The following is a 20785-nucleotide window of genomic DNA, read 5'->3' on the forward strand; positions in this document are numbered from 1 at the left end:
CTCTCCTTTGCCAACACCAAACTAGACACCCAACAGTCTCTGGTACAACCAGTACCTGCCATACTCTTGTCTTGGCCTGGGCCTTGCCCCTTCTGCCCAATCCTCTGCATAGCTTTCAAGACTAGACAGAGTGCATTTACAGAAGTCACAGGCTTTGCCTGAACTGCACTGATGCATATAACCTGTCAAACCCCACCTTGATTAGAGTTCTAACTACTGGAATTACCTTTATTAGGGATGTCTAATTATACAGCCAATTTAATTACAAGGACCTAGAGTTAATGCTTGCCTATTTTAACAGCTTGATCTCACTGAATGCTTTAAATCAGATGCTTGTATTAACATCTATTTATACTAATTTACAATCTATTTGAGCCAGCTGCCATAGGGTGATGGATTAGATGTTACTAATGCAATTCTGTTGGCACAGAACAAAGTAATCTTAAGTGAAAAAGGTTTGTACAGCAGCTGGCTGTAGTTTTCTCTGAACACACTTGTGCACCCCTTCCTTCCTTGTAAATGACATATAGGGACAACAACTTTTCTGCAAAACCTCTGAAAGTGAATTCAGTAGCATGCAGTTGCAGAGATGAAATTTTAACCTTTAATGTGCCTAATGCATTTGACATTGAGACAAGCAGCTCTTGTATTCACAATTCATTGCCTAATTGCCAGTCAGCACCCCCCTTGCCTGAGCAGCAGTCTTTCAGAGCTAGCTTAAAATAATCTTAGGGCTAGGGCCTCAAGCTTCAGGCCCTGATTAACTGCATTGACAACAGGACATGCTACTCCGCAATAATGTGGTTTAAATAACAATAAATTAATTTTAAAAGGTTGTAAAGTGACTTTGGTTCACACTTGCCAGAATAGAGGCCCATGGATTCCAGAGAGCTTTGGTCTGATCCCAGCACTGTCTTACATCCTTCAACTTACTGGTCTGGTGGGGGTAAGCCAAAGCACCAAGCTGGAAGTGATCAAGCACCGTATCTTCCAGAAAGTGGAGTCATAAGTCAGTAAATATGAATAGCTTCAGTCAACACCCCCCCCCCCCCCATATCTAATTAAGAACTTTCCTAGACAGGACTGCTAAAGTTCCACCTCTCTACTCTCAAATTACATTTTTTTATTGCTCTGATCTCACTGGAAGATACCCCATGTATTTGGGGCAATTTACCATAGGAAAGTTCAAGTTAATTCTGAAGGCTATTTTACAGTTGGAATATGTCAGCTGGTTTAAAGTATACTGCCTGAACAAAGAGGGTTATGTCAGTTTTCTTCCCTCCCTTGAAATTTGCAGGCACCCAAGGAAGCTTCATTATCTCTTACAGCATGACACAACATTCAAGACCATAAACAAAATACAGCATGAAGTATTTTCCAGTTCAGTAATGCCTCAGACGAATTTCAGAACAAAATTAAAGTCTTATCAATAACGAAGTAGATTTAAGTCCTTTATTAATCTGAATATAAAAAGACAGAAGTTGCCTACAATATAGGACAAAGCTCTTGCTTCATGAGGAAACAAAATTTTCTTTACAAAGTGAAAAAATAAATACCCTCTTAGAGTAAGGTTTATATGCTAATGTGTCATAAAAAAGTAGAGTTTTAATATTTTGACAAAATGTCTGTGCAAAGAAACAGATGCATAAACACACATTACTGCTACATTAAGGCAATATGAAAAGTATAGTCAGAAAATTTCAGTAAAGTGACAGTGTACTTTTCTAGCTTTAAGCCAGTATTGCACCCAAACATGGTCTCTAGTTCCCTCTGTACCCTGGAGAATACACCAGGAAACCAAAGCCCAAAATGCCCAAGTAGGGGGGTGAAGATTAAAAACATTTTAGCAGGAAATGACCTAGCCAATAAAGATGTTAATTGAAGAAAGCATTTAAAGTTATACACAACCATTATTTTAGAAATTAATGGTACATTTCATAGTTTAAAATCAGTCTCCAAAAATAAAGCCAACTTAAAGGGCATCTGACTATCTCCCAAGACCACCAGCCAAGGTGGATGTGGGAAACCCTAGAGTACCCTGCCCATCAAGAGCTGTGAATGAAGTCCCACAGCAGTGCTTCCATAGGACACTGCCAGCCAAGAGACTTTCCTGACCCACCCTCAATACTTCGAGAGTAACTTGTTCTACCCTTCCAAAGCCATCCTCTCAGAATTGTTTTCTATTTAATAGAATTCCAAGTTAAACACAGCTGCTTGATGAGGCCTTGTAACTTTAAGAACCCTTTTTTTTTTTTTTAAAAAAGAAGCTCTCTTTAAAGCAGTTTACTAAAAGCAGAAACTATGAGCCATACTAAACTGATATTTGTAAAAGCTAATCCTACTATTAAAATAAATGAAGTGGCTGTACTAAAAAGGATTTAGAGTGTGTAAAACAAAGGGCTGCATTGCTCTCACCGGGTGTATCACCATGTGTACACCACATTTCTCCAGGGTTACCTAGCTTTGTGGCAATAGCACCATGCTACAAACTTATGCATCGTTCTCCTTTTAAGTAACATGAATCAATTAACTTCTGCTCTGAGAGATGTCCCAAACCATTTTGGACATGCTAAATGAAGAATATTTATGTTAAAAATGCAGTATTTTTGCTTTTGATCATGGATAGGTGCCAGAGTCATTGCCTTCTTCAGAATCGAATGGTTGCATTTCATATTAGTGCAGTTCAAAGTACATGATGGGTTTAAAGTGTATATGCAGATCATATCACAGTCAGATTGAGAAGACTGGTGTGGGTTGGCAAGTACACGTGCTGGACATGCTCTACACGAGATCTGCAAACAGGACACAACTGGAAAGGAAAAACATTAAGAAATTAGTTTACATGGTATTAGTTTACATGGTATTTTGAGAGTCTACACTTACTGGAGACTTCCCTCCACATACACAATAACAGAGCACTTTTCCATAATCTCCATATTTAAAACAGGGAGAAACATGCAGCTAATTCTTACCCTCACTGCAAGTTAAGTTAGCACAGCTAAAACATTGCAAATACATCTAAACAGAATGCTCTTTGGAATTAGTTTACCACAAACAAAATTTTAAAAATAAATTTTACTAGAGTATCAGCATAAACATACTAATCCATGATTTAAGCATACAGAAAACCAAAACTTGCACATATTTGGTAACTCATATCTTAATGGCATGGCAATTACCTGTAACTGGGCAGCACAGGTCTTGCAGCATACTGTGTGGCCGCAGGGACAAAAGGTCGAATTTATTTCTTCTTCACAGCACACCATACAAAGCATGGACTCCTTCAGCTTCCGCAGCTTCTCTTGCAGAGCTTTTGTTTGTTGGCAGCTAAGACCCTCACAATTGTCACAGTTCATGCTACTTTCCGAAGACTTAAGGGGGGAACTTGGTGGGGTTTGGTCACTTCTTGAAACAAGATCCACAATGCCAGCATTATAAAGAGCTCGCCTTGCATGATCATAAACTTCTTTTGATGTTCTTTTAATATCAAAGACATATTTTTTACCAAGATTAATGTTTTCATTCAGGAATAAAGATGCTAGGTGGCCCTTTAAGTCTCGACTATACTGCATCATGACAGCACTGGTGACAGTATCACACCTATAAAACAATAGGACAAATGCAAACTTGGTTAGTTAATACCAATAAACCTATCCCTACAATAGTTTGCTCCCAAAGTTGAAGTAACAGCACTCAAAGAAAACAGAGCAGGCTGAGCTAATATTTAAGCTCTTGAATGTTGTTTGGATGAAAACTCTACTTTGAAAATCATAAAAAGAGACGGTTATTTTACATCTTCAAAAACGGGAAGTGTCTGGTCAAGTAGAGTCAGCCTATGGAAGGTACTTAAGGCATTACACTAATATTAACAGCCAATGCTTGCTCAATCGACAGTTCAGCTTGGCAACCCCTCTTTACAGGATCATTGCTAAATACTGCATTAAAGAATTCCAATTAACAGTCTTTGTCATAACAGCTCTTTCTTTAGACAGGCTCTCATTTATCAGAGAGTCAAGTAGTCTAACCAAATTCCCATTCAGTACTCTACACACTAGTATATCATCATCTGAAGGGAACCAGTGTAGAAAATGAAATTTATATTTGCCACTATTTCAGCTACCCGAACCATGCTCATCACATCTCAATGGTATAGTTAAATCTGCAGAAGCCTATTAAGGCATATCACATCTCTAGACAACATGAAAAACAAAACGCAAACACAGAATACAAGGACTACAGCCTCACCAAGCCTAATATTCATGATCTAAGATTATGGCCAAATGCTACTGCCTAGCTAAAATTCTGCTTAATGAGAAACTGAAGAACAGCAGAACCACAGAATCATCTAGGTTGGCAAAGACCTTGAAGATCATCTAGTCCAACCATTAACCTAACATTGACAGTTCTCAACTATACCATATCCCTCAGCACTATGTCAAAAGTTACAAGCAGGAACAAAGATCAAAAAGTTAAGACTGTCTAAGAAGTTATGTAATGCTTTAATAGCCTGGAAAAAAGTACAGAGTGCAAAACAGCAGCACAAGGGCATATAATTACAGAGCAGAACAACACATGCTTAACATCAGGCTCACAAAATAAGCAGTGGTTAGCTGCTGATTAGCCACAGTGGTTAGAAAGGCAACATAACTAGTTGATGTTAATGGCTGTAACTATTAAAATGATCTAATGTGAGAAGCTGGACAGGTCTTTGCCTTGTGTATGTACTTTCCTCTGCTTTAAGCCCAATTCTTTGGATTACTTCTTACAAAGTAATTGAAATAATATGTGGTAGTTAAATTTAGAGAAAACACCACGAAGTGTTTCTGACAGTTCTACTGATCAGTGTTGGGAGCCCACAATAGGAATGAAAAGGGATTTAAAAATCAGTCAACAACAAATGCATATAGAGCCCCTACCTCAAAGAACAATAGGATAAAGACAACGGATAGCTGCCAACATCAAAATCCTGGTCATGGGAGCAAGGACAGAGGAATGGCAGGAAGATTTATATACACGGGATGGGATGGCAGCATACAGATAACATCTAGCAACTACAGGACAAGCTAAGGAGGAACAAGGAATACGTGTGCACAAGCTACACCTACATATTCTGAAGGACAGGATCTTCTCCTTTGTTCTCTCATCCTCCCTCTTGCACAGGGAGAAAAAAATATATATATTGTTTATGAAGTATCAATGAACACAGTAAGCTTATATTCTGAAGTGCTGTTATTCATAATGGTAGACTACTCATAATGGTAGACTTGAGAAATTTTGCTTACTTGTCTTGTGCTCCCACCCCACAAAATGTAAAGCAGTAAAAAAACCTGTTCAGCTTCTGGACTTAAGAGGAAAGTAAAGGCTGCAAAAAATGCAATTTTTCAGAGAATTTCTGAAGTGCAGTCACACTGCTGTCTGCTTTAACACTTAATTCAAATACTGTGAAAAGCAGCAGCAGTTGACTCTAGTGGCAATACTGACCTGTAAAATGCATGCGTCTCTGTAATTGCTCTATAGAGTCCACTTGCTGCCCTTGTACTGATCATCTTAAACAAAAGAACTACACTATTACCAGACTCCTTGGTAACAGTCAGATATACATTCTTCCCAGACTGAGTTGCCATTTGAACAACAGGATAAGCAATCCTATAAATTAATATAAAAAAAGAAAGGTTATCTATCTTTTAAGGATAAGGGCATTTTCTACAAACTACTATGGTGCACTTTTATCAGAAGTTACAGTGACTGTTATCTGTAATGCTGGATTGAAGATGTCACTTCAAAAATACATATAGAAGTCAAAAGTATTAAGGCCAGTTGTCTTGATTATAAGCAGGTAGTATCCTCAGACCCTACATAACAATAGCTCCTTTTAGTAATTCATAGAATAGTTTTGTATATTTATGTAAAAACTAGAGAAATGGTCAGTACTTCTGAAAAATGGAAGATGAAAACAGTTCCACAAAACACATACCTGTTGATAGGACTGAAGTCATCTTTACAGATGGATATGCCTTCAGGTCCAACACCAATAAGAAGTCTTTGTCCTTCACTATCTCTCACTGAGTGCCACTCTACCCCATAGTTCTCCAGTGTTGTAACAATCTGTAGAACCTGGTATTCAGCAGAAGCTTGACTTAGACCTTCTAGTTCCTTGTGCTTTGCAATAATGCTGTTGATTAAAAAAAAGGGTGGGTGAATTAACTCAAGTATGTGCTGTTACTATCAGCAGCTTGTTTTAACATGGGTTTAGATGACCTAGTTAGATTATTAAATACTCCTGACCTGCTTTATCTGGTTATAAATTTTCAGTCATCATGAACTGGGAAGAACTGAGAATTACCAAAACATCCTGCGAATGTTCAGGAGACAATACTGTGCATGTGCTTAGAAATTAAAAAGCTACATACAATCAAGGCTTTCCAACTAACCTCCACCCCTGCAACTTATCTACCTGAACAACCACCAAGTTCATAACTAAAATCATCTACAGAAAAGCATGCTCTATTGAGTTTCTTGATATTCAGGAATTAAGTTATAAAAGGTGTTTCAAGAATCTCGTTTATTTCTCAGTGTAAGGGTACTAAGCCAGATAAATTCTTTTTACTTTCATAAGTGTAGGTCTAAGACATACTTGCAATTTGATTACCCTGCTCCAAGTATTTAGATACCTACACTTCCCCAAGCAGAGTTCAATAGCTTTTGCTTTTCACAAACAAAAAATATAACTGAGCTTAAAAATGAACAGAAATCAGAACATTAAACATTCAGGTTATATTTTGATCTCCAAAGCTATCTAAATTATTATTTTTAACACCACAATATACACCATAGCATCCACAATTAAGGGCATAATAAAACCTTATGCTTTTGGTCTCCAAAGAGGAGCTTGTATTAGTGCTCTCTTTACCTCTCCAAAATGGTAGTGGTGAGCTCTTTTGCACACAGATCTTCATAATTGTACTTGGCAGTGTTCTGGTTATAATCTCCAAACTTCATCTGTGCCAACAATGCACTAAGTTCAATTGCATGCTCTGAAGAACACTGAAGATGACCAGCCAGAAGATCTTCTTTTATATGCAAGAAAAACATATGCCTGCAATGGAATCAGAAACATTTGCTTACACAAGATGTTAAAAGATGTTTGTAATCAAGGTATGTATCAAATAATATCTCAGATACATTTGGTAACCATTAGTTTGGTCATCAAGAATTTGCAAGCAACATACCAAGTAGAGAAAGTCTGGCACAAGGGAAAGGAAAGGGCCTCCATCTTACTATTCACTTATACTTAAAAGATGAGGCTACAACTGAAGACAGTATCAAAGTGCACTATTAAAAGAAACAAGCATTCTTATATCATGTTCTTAATAGCTACTTTAACTCCTAAGGCCACTTAGTAATTTCAGTTTTATGAGTAAAATATCAATTAAATATATTTGGATTAGTTTCCTATGCTTAAATGTCTTCAGTTGTCATTTACAAATTATTCTGAATTTCAGAAAAGCAAATTTGTGAAGAGCAGCCCAAAACAGCATACACACATCTTTCATGCAACAGCAGAAGCCACACTTTCTCTATACAGCTGAAATGCCTCTACCACCACAGTCAAAAGGAAGATAGTGGCTTTGCCAGTGACATGATTAACGGAGTAACTTGAAACATCTGAAAAGGCATTGTGGAATAAAATACAAGAACATCTGTATAAGCATATTTGACAGACCAACCTTTATACTTGGGACCAAGGCAGGTTTGACAATTAGCTGGAAAACTCAAAGTTGCTCTTAATTATCTAGTAGGTCAGTTAATTAGACAAATCAAAATTTCCACCAACAGCAGTCTGCTAATTTCCCCTATAGTCTACCTTAACTTCTATAAATTCATCCTTATCTCCCCTCAGGGAAGACAATAAAAATTTCTTAGAATTTCTTCTTAAGACTTAACATATTTATGGAAACCAGATGCAGAAGTAGCTATGTATGACTGAAAAAAAATAACCTTTCAGGAAAAGAAACCTAGTACCCACAGGGATATGCCTTAGCTTCCACAGTAACGGGACATTTAATTTTAGAAAAAATAAAATGTAAGTGTAATCTACTTTTCTTAAAAAGCTATACTGAATCACTCATCACTGAAGTTCAAAATGCTAGTAAGTGATTAGCTTTTCTTCCAACAGCAATTTTTGATAAAATCTATATCCTGTTGTAGCACCCTAGTTCCATGCACAACAAGCAAGTAGAGCTACTTTTTCACCACTATGAACAATTACATAACTTGCAAAATTTGTGTTTATTTTTACCTCTACTATGGTGAACACTGCAGCTAAGAAAATACTGGCCAAAAAAAAGCCCCTTACCCAGAACTTTTGCAATCAGGAAAAAATAGGTATTAAATTATCCCATAGGCTGCCCTACACTCCATTTCCTACAGCAAGTCACAAGTCCAACACCACCTTTTGCAAGCAGTTTGAAGCATGCTAGAGCTTCACTGCAGTTGCAACACAAGTGCTTAATTGCATCACTCTGATGTCGAGACACCAATGTACATTTCAGCAGTTCTACAAGGGGTCTGGTGGAAGCCAATATCCTCACTGTGCAGGATACAAGTCTAGGCAGCAAGAGGACCAGAACTTCAGACCATACAGCTGTGTCCGTTCCTAGCGGGTTACTCCTTGGTTAGCTTTTTCTTGGAGCAAGTCCCAAACCTCTGCTCAAATCCCTTTCTCCTACCTCACCAATTTGTAACTTTTGCCTTGAGCCACAGAAAGGCCCATCTGTGGCTTTTAAATGCATAGGTTGTACACAGTCCTTTTGGGGCTCAGCCCATAAATCCAGACAAAGTATCTGATGAATTGCTAAAGCACTATGGCCAAAATAAATTCAAATAGTAGGCATGTCCCTAATTCCAATCAGCATTTCCTAAAATAGATGACTTTTCATGCACTTCTGATCCTGTTAATACCAGAACAGGTTTTCCAGTCAGTATAACTATGTACTAATTACATGTACAATATTTCAAAGAAATATCTGACAATTTTCTTCTCATTAACTGACACATTTACAACCACCACACCTAAATGCTTGTATCTTCAGCTTATTTTATGCACATGACAGCAGTAACTACACAGGGGAAAGTTAGTCTTCTCCCCCTGCTGGGAAGACCTTATTGACATCAGGAGTGGAGCTGAAAAACAAAAGATTGCTCCTGCAGATACAGAAGCAACTACAGAGGCATGGCTTGTCACAGTCTATTACTAAAAAGTCAGTAATGGCATAGGTAAACAAACAAGTTTAAGGCACAACGTGAAATAGCATGACATCAGCTAATGCGCAGTAACTTCCCATAACTGACTCCTATCACATAAAGGAAAGCATCTCAAGGAAAAGCTACTTTGCATTTTTCTGACAAAGGAGACAAAGGTATGGCATGTATAAGGGATAGTTACTGCAAGCTATGCAAGTTCATGTCCTGGCTTACACTATGGTAAGCTATTTCCCTGAGCCAGAGAAAGCATACACCCATATTTAACAGGCCATCTCACAAAGTCATTGATCTGCACCTAGAAAACCCATTGCTGGCCCAAGACCATTGTCTAAACTGCACCCATAATAAGTCAGAAACTAGTTAACATATGGCCTGTCATGAAATGAGTTTTTGAATGACTTCATACAGATCTGCTACAGCAGCTGCCCTGAACAAAAGTTCAAGTAGCAAATTCACTGGGGGTTTTTTGGGGGTTGAGACCTTAAGTGTGTTTGAGGAAGGAAAAGCATCTAGAAATTGAAAGACAGCAAGGGTTGCAAATGTTTTATACATTTGAAAGTGATTCAGATTAGTGCAGATGTTGATTTAGACCATCCAGCCTATGATCAGACTTCTCCAAAGTTACATTAATATCCATTGCAAAATCATCCCCCTTCAAGGTTCAAAACATAACACTAGCCAGAATCTGATTATAAACACAGATTTTTCTTTACACAAAAATAAACACCTTTTGATCCCTAAACAGAAAGGCAAAAGAATGTGCCTTTATTTCTGGATACAGTCAAGCAAAATTAAAGCATTGGGAACCTTGAGGCACTTACCTAATGCTATTACCATAATATTACCATATTCTAAAGGACTCAACAGATTGTCTGTAGAAAACCTGGCCATATTACAGACTATTAGTTACCAGAAAGTATTTATGTATGGTTTTTTTTAAATTAGATTGCAACCTAATCACTTAATAGCACTTAATCTACTGTCCCTCCTCTCTCTCTAGAAATCTCAAGATACAATGAAAAAATTGTTAAAAGCTTTTTCCACATCTAAAGACATTCAGGTTGTACAGTAAAAGGACACTCAGTTTTTCAAGGAATTATTTCAGTGTTAGTATTTTACATGTAATGGAATTTTTATCTAGCAGTTTTAAAGCAATGAACTGTTTTAAAACTGAAAACTGAACTGTTTAATAACTGAAGTCCTCTAAAGGTTACACTGCCAGCATTGCTGGCAGAATGTCTTAGTTCAATCACCATGTAAAAACTAATTGTTTTTGTTTCTGCATCATTCACCACTTCAGTTATACATGACACATTAATATAACCTGTTATGAATTTGAGGAGTAACTCAAGCCAGACAAAAGGTATGTTTCTTACCCCCCTCCCCCAATATTCTCTCAGCACACACTACAGCTTTTTACTACTCTTGCCAAAGTTTCATTTCATATTTAAATCTTCATAGAAAACAAGCCTTCACAACTCTTGAACTTTGCCAATCAATTGTGGTTCTTAGTCATCTTAACACCTGCAAGATATGTTAGGACATTGAAAAGTAGTGGCAGCTTTAAGAACAGAACTTTCCATTGCACTTGTAGCCCGAGTTCTACACATGACAGCATTAGTACAAAAGACAGTCTGTGTAACCTACAACAGGATTAGTTTCCCCCTTGAACCTCATGCTAGCTAGATATTTCTGTATATTCAATTATTGAACATTTCCTTTGAGTCTGGTAGTTCAAAACAGTACACAGGAATACTGATTAGAGGACAAAGCATCAAGTTTGCCAAAGCTATGCTTCATTACTCACTGCCCAGGCAGAACTTCTTCCTTTCCAAAAGAAAAAAAAAGCAGTTTTAGCATTAGAATAGGATCATATGCTTTCTTCAAGCACTAGTTACACTGGTGATTTCATATTAATTTTGTATCCTTATTTTTGCCCAGTGCTTTCTGTACAAGTTCTATGTGCATAAAGCAGTCAGTAAAATCAAATGTACAGTGTGATTAATATGTTTTAGTTACACATAAATAATTTGATACAAATGCTGTAGAAAGGGGAGGCTGCAAGATTTCAGTTGATGGCTCATTTCACAGAAAACTACATCTACCAAACCAGTCACAAACCCAGACATCACAAATTGCTTTTTACCTCCCTCTGAAGAGATTTATGCAGGCTAACTATACAGAACACCACTACCTGAAACAGATGTCAGTATTTCACCACAAAATTTCTACAGGAGGCAAATCTCCTAGTTAAGTGTTCATCCAACTGAACTGACAAAAACAACCCTACAAAATAACTACTATGAAAAGTGTAGAGTATATGTAATACGAGATTAATTTCTCTTTTAACTCATTGAAGGCAATTATGTGCATTAGGAATCGAAGTTCTGCACTGAAAACTTTGTTTCTGCTACTTTTTTAATCAAGGAAAGGAAAGCAGGGCACATAGAAATCTAAAGACTATATTAGAAGTTTTAATGCCTAAATTTAGCTGTTGGGAAAAAGTGACAAATCCCAGTCCTTTACCAATAAAAGTATCTGTATATGACTAATGATTCCTAAACTAGAAATATAACCAGAAGAACCCATTCTCTTGGCAGACTACTGGCAAGAATCTTAGCATACATCCCAAGCAGATGTCTGTTCTCTTTGGGGTATGACACCCCTTACCACAGGGTGATGGCACTTTCCTACTGTGAAGTAAATTTACTCTGCAGTCTAAAGGAATCAAAATTAAGAGTCATAATTGTTCTCCCTAAAAATATATTGATAAAAATCTCTAGATCTACAGAATATAATTCTATTTTTAAAGGCAGCTATAAGGCCACTCCATATGAAAAAGCAAAGCCACCACAGTTACAATTAGGTTCCTCAATATCTTTGTTCTTTGCTCTCAGCAGAGTGGGTGAAAGGTTACAAACTGCAATTCAACTCTGATTTAGACAAACAGATCCATTAAACTCACCTTGGTGACTTTTATTGCATTGTAACAAATACCATGACACTGCTGCACTGGCTAGCCAATGCTACAGGATAAGATGTTTTTCTGATTTTCTACCTACTACATGTACAATATTTTGAGCAGCTGGATACAAGTCAGTTCTTAGTTTTAGCTAATTCATCAATACAACTGGGTAAGACTGCAAAAACCATGTACTCTGTAAATATAATTCAGGCACACAACTTTCAACAGCTTCCAAAAGAAATATTTCTTATCTCAAGGCCAGCAAAATACAGAAGTTTTGAACGTTTCACGAGATTGTGCGGCCCGTTAGAATCTGACACGTTATTTTAAATTGTCATGGCTTACACGGAATATTTCCTTTCCAGTCATATTATGCAAGACAAAGAACTTTGCCCATTTTGAAGTGAAGTCTTACATTGCTCAAAAAATGATTCACTTGAAAATTATGTCTCCTTTCATGCGATGGCAGCAATGTTGACTTTATCCTGCCAGACTGAGCGCCATTGTTCTCCTGGACGAGCGTTTGGCACGATCTGCCTCCCGTGCGGCCCGGCAGACGCCCTCACCGCGGAATGGCCCCTCCCGCCGACTGCAGACCCGCAGCCCGAGCCCCGGGCCGTTCAGCCCCGGGCCGGCGGTGGGGGCCAATCGGGACCTGCGCTCCCGGGCCGTGCCCCGACGCTGCAGCCGACGATCCGCCCGCCCGCCGCGGGGCTGCCGGCCGGGGTTACCGGCGGCCACTGACCCGGAGTTACCCCGCACCGCTGGCCCGGCGAGCCCCGCTCCCGCCCAGCGAGCCCCCCCCCCCCGTTTCCCCCGGCCAGAGTCCTCTCCGAATTGCCAGTGGTGAAGCAGAATCATCGCCTCAAGCCCCAACGCCTCGCTGAGATGGACACGTGTACAATACAGCATTGTAATAAATAAATCAAATCATTCTGACAACCCCCCTACTTTTTACTTTTTTTTTTTTTTTACACTAACTGCTGCATTGCCTATCAAGAAATACAGAAAACAGTGAAAACAAACAGGACATAAGCCAGAGCTTAATGATCTAGATCTTGGACCATCACATCTATCTTTGAGTAAAAAGACAGCAGGCCTTTTCAAGCCAACGGGATTTTCCATTCAAAAAAATGTATAGTTACTCCAACTCCTCTAAACAAGCACCCTGTTCACATCTCAGACTTGTTTGTAAAACTACAGTTGACAGCAGCAGATTAAATTTGAATAGCATTCTTGCACTGAGGCACTTTCATTCCACTGAAAGCTGTTCCAAACTACAAAATCCTGTGGTGAAGTCAAATAAAAAATTAGAAATTGAGATCCAGAGAACAATAGAAATAAGCCACTTTTAACCCTGTCAAATGAAAGAAAGTATAGCAAGAAGTTTTTTTTTTTCCCATGCAATTCTCCCATTCACAAAGCACTTAGTGGAGGTGGTTTGTTGCCACAGTGGTCAGAAGTACAATTACAGCCTGCTCTGCCTTTGCACTCTGTAGCAAGAAGGCTCCCTTGCATAAGAAGATTAAAATGCATGAGGTTGCAATCTTCCACTGGATTATTGCACACTGATTAAAGATAACAGAAGCAAAGGGTGATGTTCAGTTGCCAGATCAGCTTTTCACACAGCATGTAGAAACCTGAACATTAAATTGCCACAAACATACATCTGAGTTTTATATTTAAGTGCAAGACAAGGATCTCTAATAACGCAGTGGAACTGGGGTTGACAAAGCCTCCAAAGTATAGAAAAAAAGGTAACAACTCAGTCATGACATTCACTATTTTATCATCATGATGAAGTATATCAACAACATTTAGAATTACTTGCATCTTCCCAGATTTCAAAAGCAGTCTCAACATGCATCTAATTTATATCTAAAAACAGCATCGAGGCAGCAAGCAAAAGACTGGGAGACTTCCTCAGTGTTCTTCACACAAGGGACCAGAAGGCTACAGCTCTGCCAGAAACCCCCTCTGCATCAGCTGTGGACTGCTAAAGGAAACCAAGGAGACTCATCGCTATTTCTTCATCAGCCAGCACACTGACTTTGCAAGTAAAGGTAAGAAACAAGGTGTCAGCTGTAACTGTACAGCTAATCCTTGCAATTCCATGATAAGCCTACTGATTTAAAGTTCAGTGACAGGTTTAACAAGTTTGTCTTCTCTTTGATGCCACACATGCTTACATGCAAACCAAACATGAATGCAGTTATGTGCAGATGTAAATCCTCAAGCAGACTGGAGTAGGGAAAAAAAAAAGAGTAAATCTACTGAAACCCAGTGTCAACACTACAGAAATATACATTAACAGGTACTATGGAATTCTAGGTCCGCTACACAAACTTCTGGGCATACCTAAAAGGCAGCTATTGAAAATTATTTTACAACTTGTATTTGTTTTAGCAAGAATACTAAAAATACTCGGGATATCAACTGAACAGCTTAGCTGAAGCCTCTGAACTATTCATGCTTGCAAGACAGAGTGACATTAAATACTAGTTTCAATGGCTGTTGGTCTCCAAAACTGTAAGCAATTCTTTCCAGAGCAGATTTTTAATAGAACTCTTCTGATGACTGAGCCTCAATTAATTTTAAAATTTTGTTTAAAATAGTTTTAGAACAGTCTTAATTCAGACATAAAAGAAAGCTTGTCCCACCTCCAGCCTTTTAAAGCCATCGCTGTAGTGCAGAAGTACTTCCTACTTTGACATAGGTATACAAGCTCTGTTACATTCTAGCTACAAACTGTCTTTTAGGCCCTTGGGGTATGTTTCACCAGTTCAAGCTCTTTAACTTACACAACCTGCCAAGTCTTGCATTGACAGTGTTGGAGACAGAAACACAGGTGTCTGCAAAGGCCTTGTGAAGTTGAACAAACATTCATCAGGGACAGCATAAAAACATCAATGACATCAGCTTTAGGCTTCCTCAGATTCACCCTGATTTAGCCTATGCATGCAGACACATCCAACATTCTCTGGGTAACCTCTTCTGTCTCATCAGGCATGGAACTGTTGCTCCTTTCATTCTACATAGAAATCCTTCATTATTTGGTTTTATACTTACTGAGAATATTTAAGAGGACAAGTTTCTTTAAGACTCAAAAAGAACCCAAAGATATACCATGGATAGTAGAATTTATTTTTCCAAAATAAGATACAACAAAACTGGAATTTGGTTAGAATGCACTTGCCTTAAAGCTATTAAATAGGACAACTCTGGTCTAACTCCATAGCATTCTGAAATCTTCAACTAGATTGATGAGCTGAAACCACTGCTCCCCAAAGGCCTCTCCCTTGCACAACAGTTCAAAAATTAAAATATATGCATGCTAACTCAAAACATTTTTCCTATTAAACACCAGATCATGCAGTGAGCCTCTGACCAAATTTTTTAGACAAACATTCTGTGTAGAACCACCATGTTGTAACCATGGTCTTAATTCTGCAAGCACACCAAAGTTAGGTGAGTAGTGAAAACATGTTTTGGCATTACAATATAGACACAAGATTTCAATTTGCTCCATTTATATTAAAATATATATCTAAAACTAACAGGAAAAACTAATGGAAAGGTCAGCATTAAACATATGTGCACAGCTTTCTTTGATTACCACATGAATTGCAACTGAGTTATCTTCAAAACTCGAGGAGGAAAGTAAGTGTTCACTACTAATCTTAGAAGACTAATCCTTACAATTGGTTAACAGTAAAACAATTTAGTTAGCAGGACTGGCCACAGAAGAAGCAAAACAGCTGTTACTTTTGTAGCCTCAAAGGGCCTGAAGCTATTTGAAAGTTACTGTAACATAATACCAGACAAAAAGGAATTCAGCAAGTTTTTCACTCTGTGGGAGGAATTGTTTCCTGCCTTTCTGTACCAGTGGTTTAGAACGACCTAGAGTAACACCACTGAACAGGGGTTACTATCGGACATGCAAATACCATATAAATAATTTGCTACTGATAGCTTAGTTTCTTCCACTTCCAGCACTAAGTGCTCATGGAATTACCTACACTCACTCATTACTTACTGATAGCTACACAATACTTATATTACCAGTTTGGTTTTTTTATATAAATGTTTTATTCCTTTTGTAAAAATGAAAATAACAACACTAAGGTTTTAAAACTACACAGAAAACTCAAGCAGGATTACTGGAAGATGGACGAAATTTAACCAGCATGCACTCACTTTCATTGTTTTTAATTTCTATACTTTATAATAAATTACATCTACTTGCAGCCATCTCGATCTTACCTTGTCTGTTCCTGTAAGATAAGATGGGGCTCTACAAAAAACTTGACTCTTAATTTCAATCGATAAGGGGCTAAACCATCCATCTGCTGGGAGATCCTGTTCCTCAAATTCAGCCACAGATTCTCCCCTTTGCTGCCAGTGAACTGCAGTCCAAAATAATCAACTTCTATAATTCCCAACCTCCTGCAAACCTGAAAGAAAGAGGTTCTTTATAAGGCTACAATACAACAATGAAAAATATCACCTGAATCAAGTACTGTTTGAGACTGCCCACTTAAAACACACAGAAAAAAATAAACCTTGTGTAAGCCCCTTTAGTTACTTGGATTTTAAGTTGCATACAAAACAGCATGTAGACAAATACTAAGAATAAAACGGGAATTTCTCCACCAGCCCAAAGCTACATGGACTTCCATGGTTAAGTTCCATCCCCCTTGCTTGCCCCTAGGACAGGCGCTTAAGGGTGTCAGTGGATTTCCAAAAGAGGAGAGTGTCTGTTAACACTACAGCCGATAGCACTTCCTAGGCAAGAAGAACGAAAAAGTACGACGCACAAGTTTTATTTATATGCCACCAACAGGCTGGGCTGCTACGTTCGGCTCCCTCCGGCATCCTGACGGCAGCCGCCGCAGCCACACCGAGGCGGTGGCGACAGAAGGGAGAGAGCACCTGGACGACAGCTTCGGCCAGCACGGCCCCGCCAGGCCACGGGGAACCATGACGGCACGGCACGGCCCGGGTGGCGTCACCCGGCCAGGCGGGTCCCACTCGTGCCCCCCGCCCTGGGGACAGTCGGAGCAGGCTGCGGCAGCGGGGCCGAGGCCTGCCCTTCCCACCCGCGCTGTCAAGGGGAAGACGGCAGGGCCGGGGAGCCCCGAGGCGGGGGACGCTGCAACCCCTGCATGCAACATGGAGGGGGAATAAAAAAAGAAACAAACAACCAAACCACCAACTACAAACCCGAAGGGAAGCGGGGAGCCTGCGGCGCCTCCCCGCCCCCACCGCCGCGGACGCCCCCGCGCAGGGTTGCGCCGCCGCACGGCCCTGCCCCGCGCCACCGCCGCGCTCAGCGGCCGGGGGGCGCCGCGGGATGGCGAGGCCGCGATCCCCGACCCCACTCCCCCCCCACACACACCCGAGGCGCGGTGTCTCGGGGGTGGCGGGGAGAAGAGAGGAGGGGACGCGCGCCCGACGACTGTCGTGAGCGCCCGCCAGGCACCGTCGTTCCGCGCTGCCCAAAGGGCCCCCGTTACTCGCCCCCCCAACCCCGCCGCGAGGTCTCGCAGCCCTGGAAGGCGGCGGGCCCGAAGGGCGGCGGGCGCAGCGCGGCCCCTCACCTGGTTGAGGCAGTCCTCGCCGTTGGCTTTCGCCTCTACCTCCACCTCCATCACCACCGCGTCCGGCCTGGTCACATAGCACAGCATGGCTGGGGTCAGCCAGCGCCGCCGCCGCCGCCACGGACACCCGGAGCGGCTGCCGCTGCCAGGGAATCGCAGCTGTCGCTACAGGCTGCGGAAGGGAGGGAGGGAGGGAGAGAGGGGAGGTACGCGGGCGTCCCCGGCGGCCGCCGCCCACACCCGGGCACCGCCAGCGCCCAGCCCGCCGTCCCCGCTCCCCAGTGCTGGGGCTCCGCCGGCTCCGCTCCCTCCACATATACCCTCCTCCCCCCGCCCCCCCTCCCCTCCGAGCGGCACCTGCGGACCAATAGCGAGGCGCCGCTCATCGCTGCGGGCCGCCGCCGCCACCAATCAGCGTCGCCCTCACGGGGACACGGCGGCGGCCGGCAGGGCGTTTGTTGTCGGCGCTCTCTGGCGCCCCCTGCCGGCGGGACGCCCCCTGGGGGCCGCCCCCCGGCCCCGCCGAGGCCCCGCCGCAGGCCCTGCCCGAGCGGGCTTGGCCGCCCGGGGGGGCCGGTCCTCGGCGCCCTCGTCCTCTTTAGCACCCGGCGTCTCCAATTTACCTTCCACCCGTCGTCACCTGCAGCAGCCCAGAACTTCTTACCCTGGAATTACGTCCAGTTAAATCGCGGCAAAGTAAGTTCTAAGGGAAGGTGGAGATCGAACCCACTTGGCGGGGGGCGGAGGGGGGCTACAAAATTAATCGGAGAGTCAGTGGCCGTGAGCTGTGTGACAGCCAAATATTTTCAGGGCTCATCTCTAGGCTTTGCAAACCCACCTTTTCGTTGAGGGGGAAATAACATCTGGATTAATGCTCGCTCTCCCATATTCTCTTTGGCCTTGGTCCAACTTCGTGTTATGCAGCATGCAGAGCACTGGAAACGTGGAAATTTCAAGAAGGACCAGCCAAGTGATACCAGAGCCTCCATGTGCTCTCATGCTAATGGGTGATGGAGCTTTCACGCTGTTGAACTCTGTAGGTATGAAGCTTGTAGGCGATTCCTGGCCAGGGGAGGAACACCTGCATGAGGCGAGCCTTTAGAAGTATCAGTTTGACAAACATACCCAAGGTACATAAAGTAGTTTATGGATGCTTTAACAATGTAAATTGAAACGACAGGGAGGACTAAATACAAAGTGCGTGCTGTGTAGGTTCCCTGAGAGGAACACAGATCAAAGAAGTACCGAGCAGTGCAGTGGCGAGGAACAAGTAGGCTGTCAGGGGAAGAACTTAGAGAGGAAATAGGGATCTGAAAATGCAGTGAAGGATAATGGGAAGAACAAATCACAGCACTAGTGCAGGCCTGAATATTAGCCTGCTCCCCTGCGTACAGGTCACTTGCTTCTGTTTGGGTATTTCTGCTGTGCTTGTCAGGGTTGTTAGTATTTCCAATCCATGTTAAAGGGCCTCTCAGAACAGATGCTCGTTCTGCTGGGAACTCTGCAAATGCAGTATATAGAGCTCTATCCATTTTGTTCATGTGAACTCTGTAACTAGAAGACTGCTCAGTTCTGAACCAGGCAGAACAGTAGGAGGCAAGTAAGAGGACTTGAGATTTCAAACCTGAATGGTGCCACCTTTCACCTGTACACTTACTAGCTCAGATTTTCATGCCCAGGTCTATAGCGCTCAAGTCTTAAAAGACCAGAGTCATAGAATGAAGGGTAGAAAAAGGGAGATAACATGAATGGTGGAGGAACAAAATTGCAGAATTATGTTAACTCTGCAATTTTATGAGGAAAAACCCCCTCTTTATGAGGGGATTCATTACGAGGGGATTAGCCACCAACAAAAAAAATCACAAAACATTTTAGTATGGAAAAAAGCCTGTATTCTCCACTTGTTCTTTAGTTTCTGTTGGAGTGGCTGCAGGAAATAAGGTTTTAGTTTTATTTTAGTTTTACTTCTATATATTGCAGTGTTATGGTATTTTATGTGATTTCTATATTTCTGTCATAATCAAAGGAGTCCTAGAATTGTTATGAAGAAGAAACACAAAAACTGCCATGATGACTCATGCCATTAGTATTCTGATATCCTCTCCCTGACAGTAGCTCAGATCAGATGTTACAGAGGAAGGTGCAAGAAATCTTTATGTAATTGTGAACTAATGTGCTTGTATTTTTTCTCTAGCAATAAACAGTTAAAGCTGGCTTCTACCTAATAGATTAGCCTTTACTTATTTATCCGTGTTACTTGTATACTAGGAGTCAGTTCACCTTGTGCTAGGCATTGTCCAGACAAATAGAAACAGATGGTTCTTGTCCCAGAGATCTTACCTTTTCTCTGTATATTAATACCCATTTTGTGTTTTCCTTTTATCTGATTTAATGTAAATGCAGGTGTTCTTATTATGTCTGTAAAAGTGTTATCCTGCTTTGAAATCTGCTAAACTGTAAGCCACAAAAATAGCTTGTGGCAGTAAATTGCATAGATTGGTTAAGCTCTGTGTAAAACAAGCATTTCTTTTCAAGGGTGTCATCTGGACACCGCTGTCATAGAAATACATTCTATTTCACAGTTCTCCCTGTGATGTTTTATTTGTGCTGTACAGGAGAGAGTAAAGGGCCGAGTCCTGCATTAGCACACAGGAGACAGCTCTTGTTACAAGTGCCCGTTGCAACCCTTTGGGCTCAGTCTGAGTGAGAAAACTGAAATGTCTTACAGTCTCATGCCTGGTCTCTTTGACGAATCAGCAACAGTCAGTGAGGTGCACTGTCAAACTGCTTGTACCATGGGTGTTTTACCCTTTGTGTATTGTAACAGAACCTTGTTTATCAACATGTCATCTCAGTGCTGTATGTTATGAAATGCTATGATGAGTCAGTCTTTTGGTATTGTGTCAATTTCTGCATAAGCAATTCACCTCACAAACATTAATATGTTTAAATTTCC

At 41.1% G+C, this 20785-nt stretch overlaps 1 protein-coding gene and 1 long non-coding RNA gene across 3 annotated transcripts in view; one reads left to right on the forward strand and one right to left on the reverse strand.

Annotated features, from left to right (window-relative positions):
- Positions 1 to 1438: 1438 nt before the first annotated feature.
- On the reverse strand, positions 1439 to 18117 carry MYLIP (myosin regulatory light chain interacting protein). Of its 2 annotated transcripts, XM_074899718.1 has the most exons (7): positions 17830 to 18117; positions 16493 to 16683; positions 6911 to 7096; positions 5975 to 6172; positions 5482 to 5646; positions 3180 to 3600; positions 1439 to 2809 (listed from the first exon to the last, which is right to left on the reverse strand). In XM_074899718.1, the coding sequence occupies exons 1-7, from the start codon at positions 17914 to 17916 to the stop codon at positions 2720 to 2722; spliced, it is 1338 nt and encodes a 445-aa protein (XP_074755819.1). In that variant the 5' UTR covers positions 17917 to 18117; the 3' UTR covers positions 1439 to 2719. The 2 variants fall into 2 exon arrangements, with proteins under 2 accessions (XP_074755819.1, XP_074755820.1); XM_074899719.1 differs by lacking the exon at positions 5482 to 5646.
- A 191-nt stretch (positions 18118 to 18308) lies between these two features.
- The window catches only part of LOC141956983 (uncharacterized), a 32356-nt gene continuing 29879 nt past the window's right edge, over positions 18309 to 20785 (forward strand). Inside the window, exon 1 of the long non-coding RNA XR_012633039.1 lies at positions 18309 to 18525. This is a non-coding gene — a long non-coding RNA (uncharacterized LOC141956983). The remainder of the gene's footprint in view (positions 18526 to 20785) is intronic.

The sequence above is a fragment of the Athene noctua genome, chromosome 2 (genome assembly GCF_965140245.1).
Source record: "Athene noctua chromosome 2, bAthNoc1.hap1.1, whole genome shotgun sequence".
NCBI lineage: Eukaryota > Metazoa > Chordata > Aves > Strigiformes > Strigidae > Athene > Athene noctua.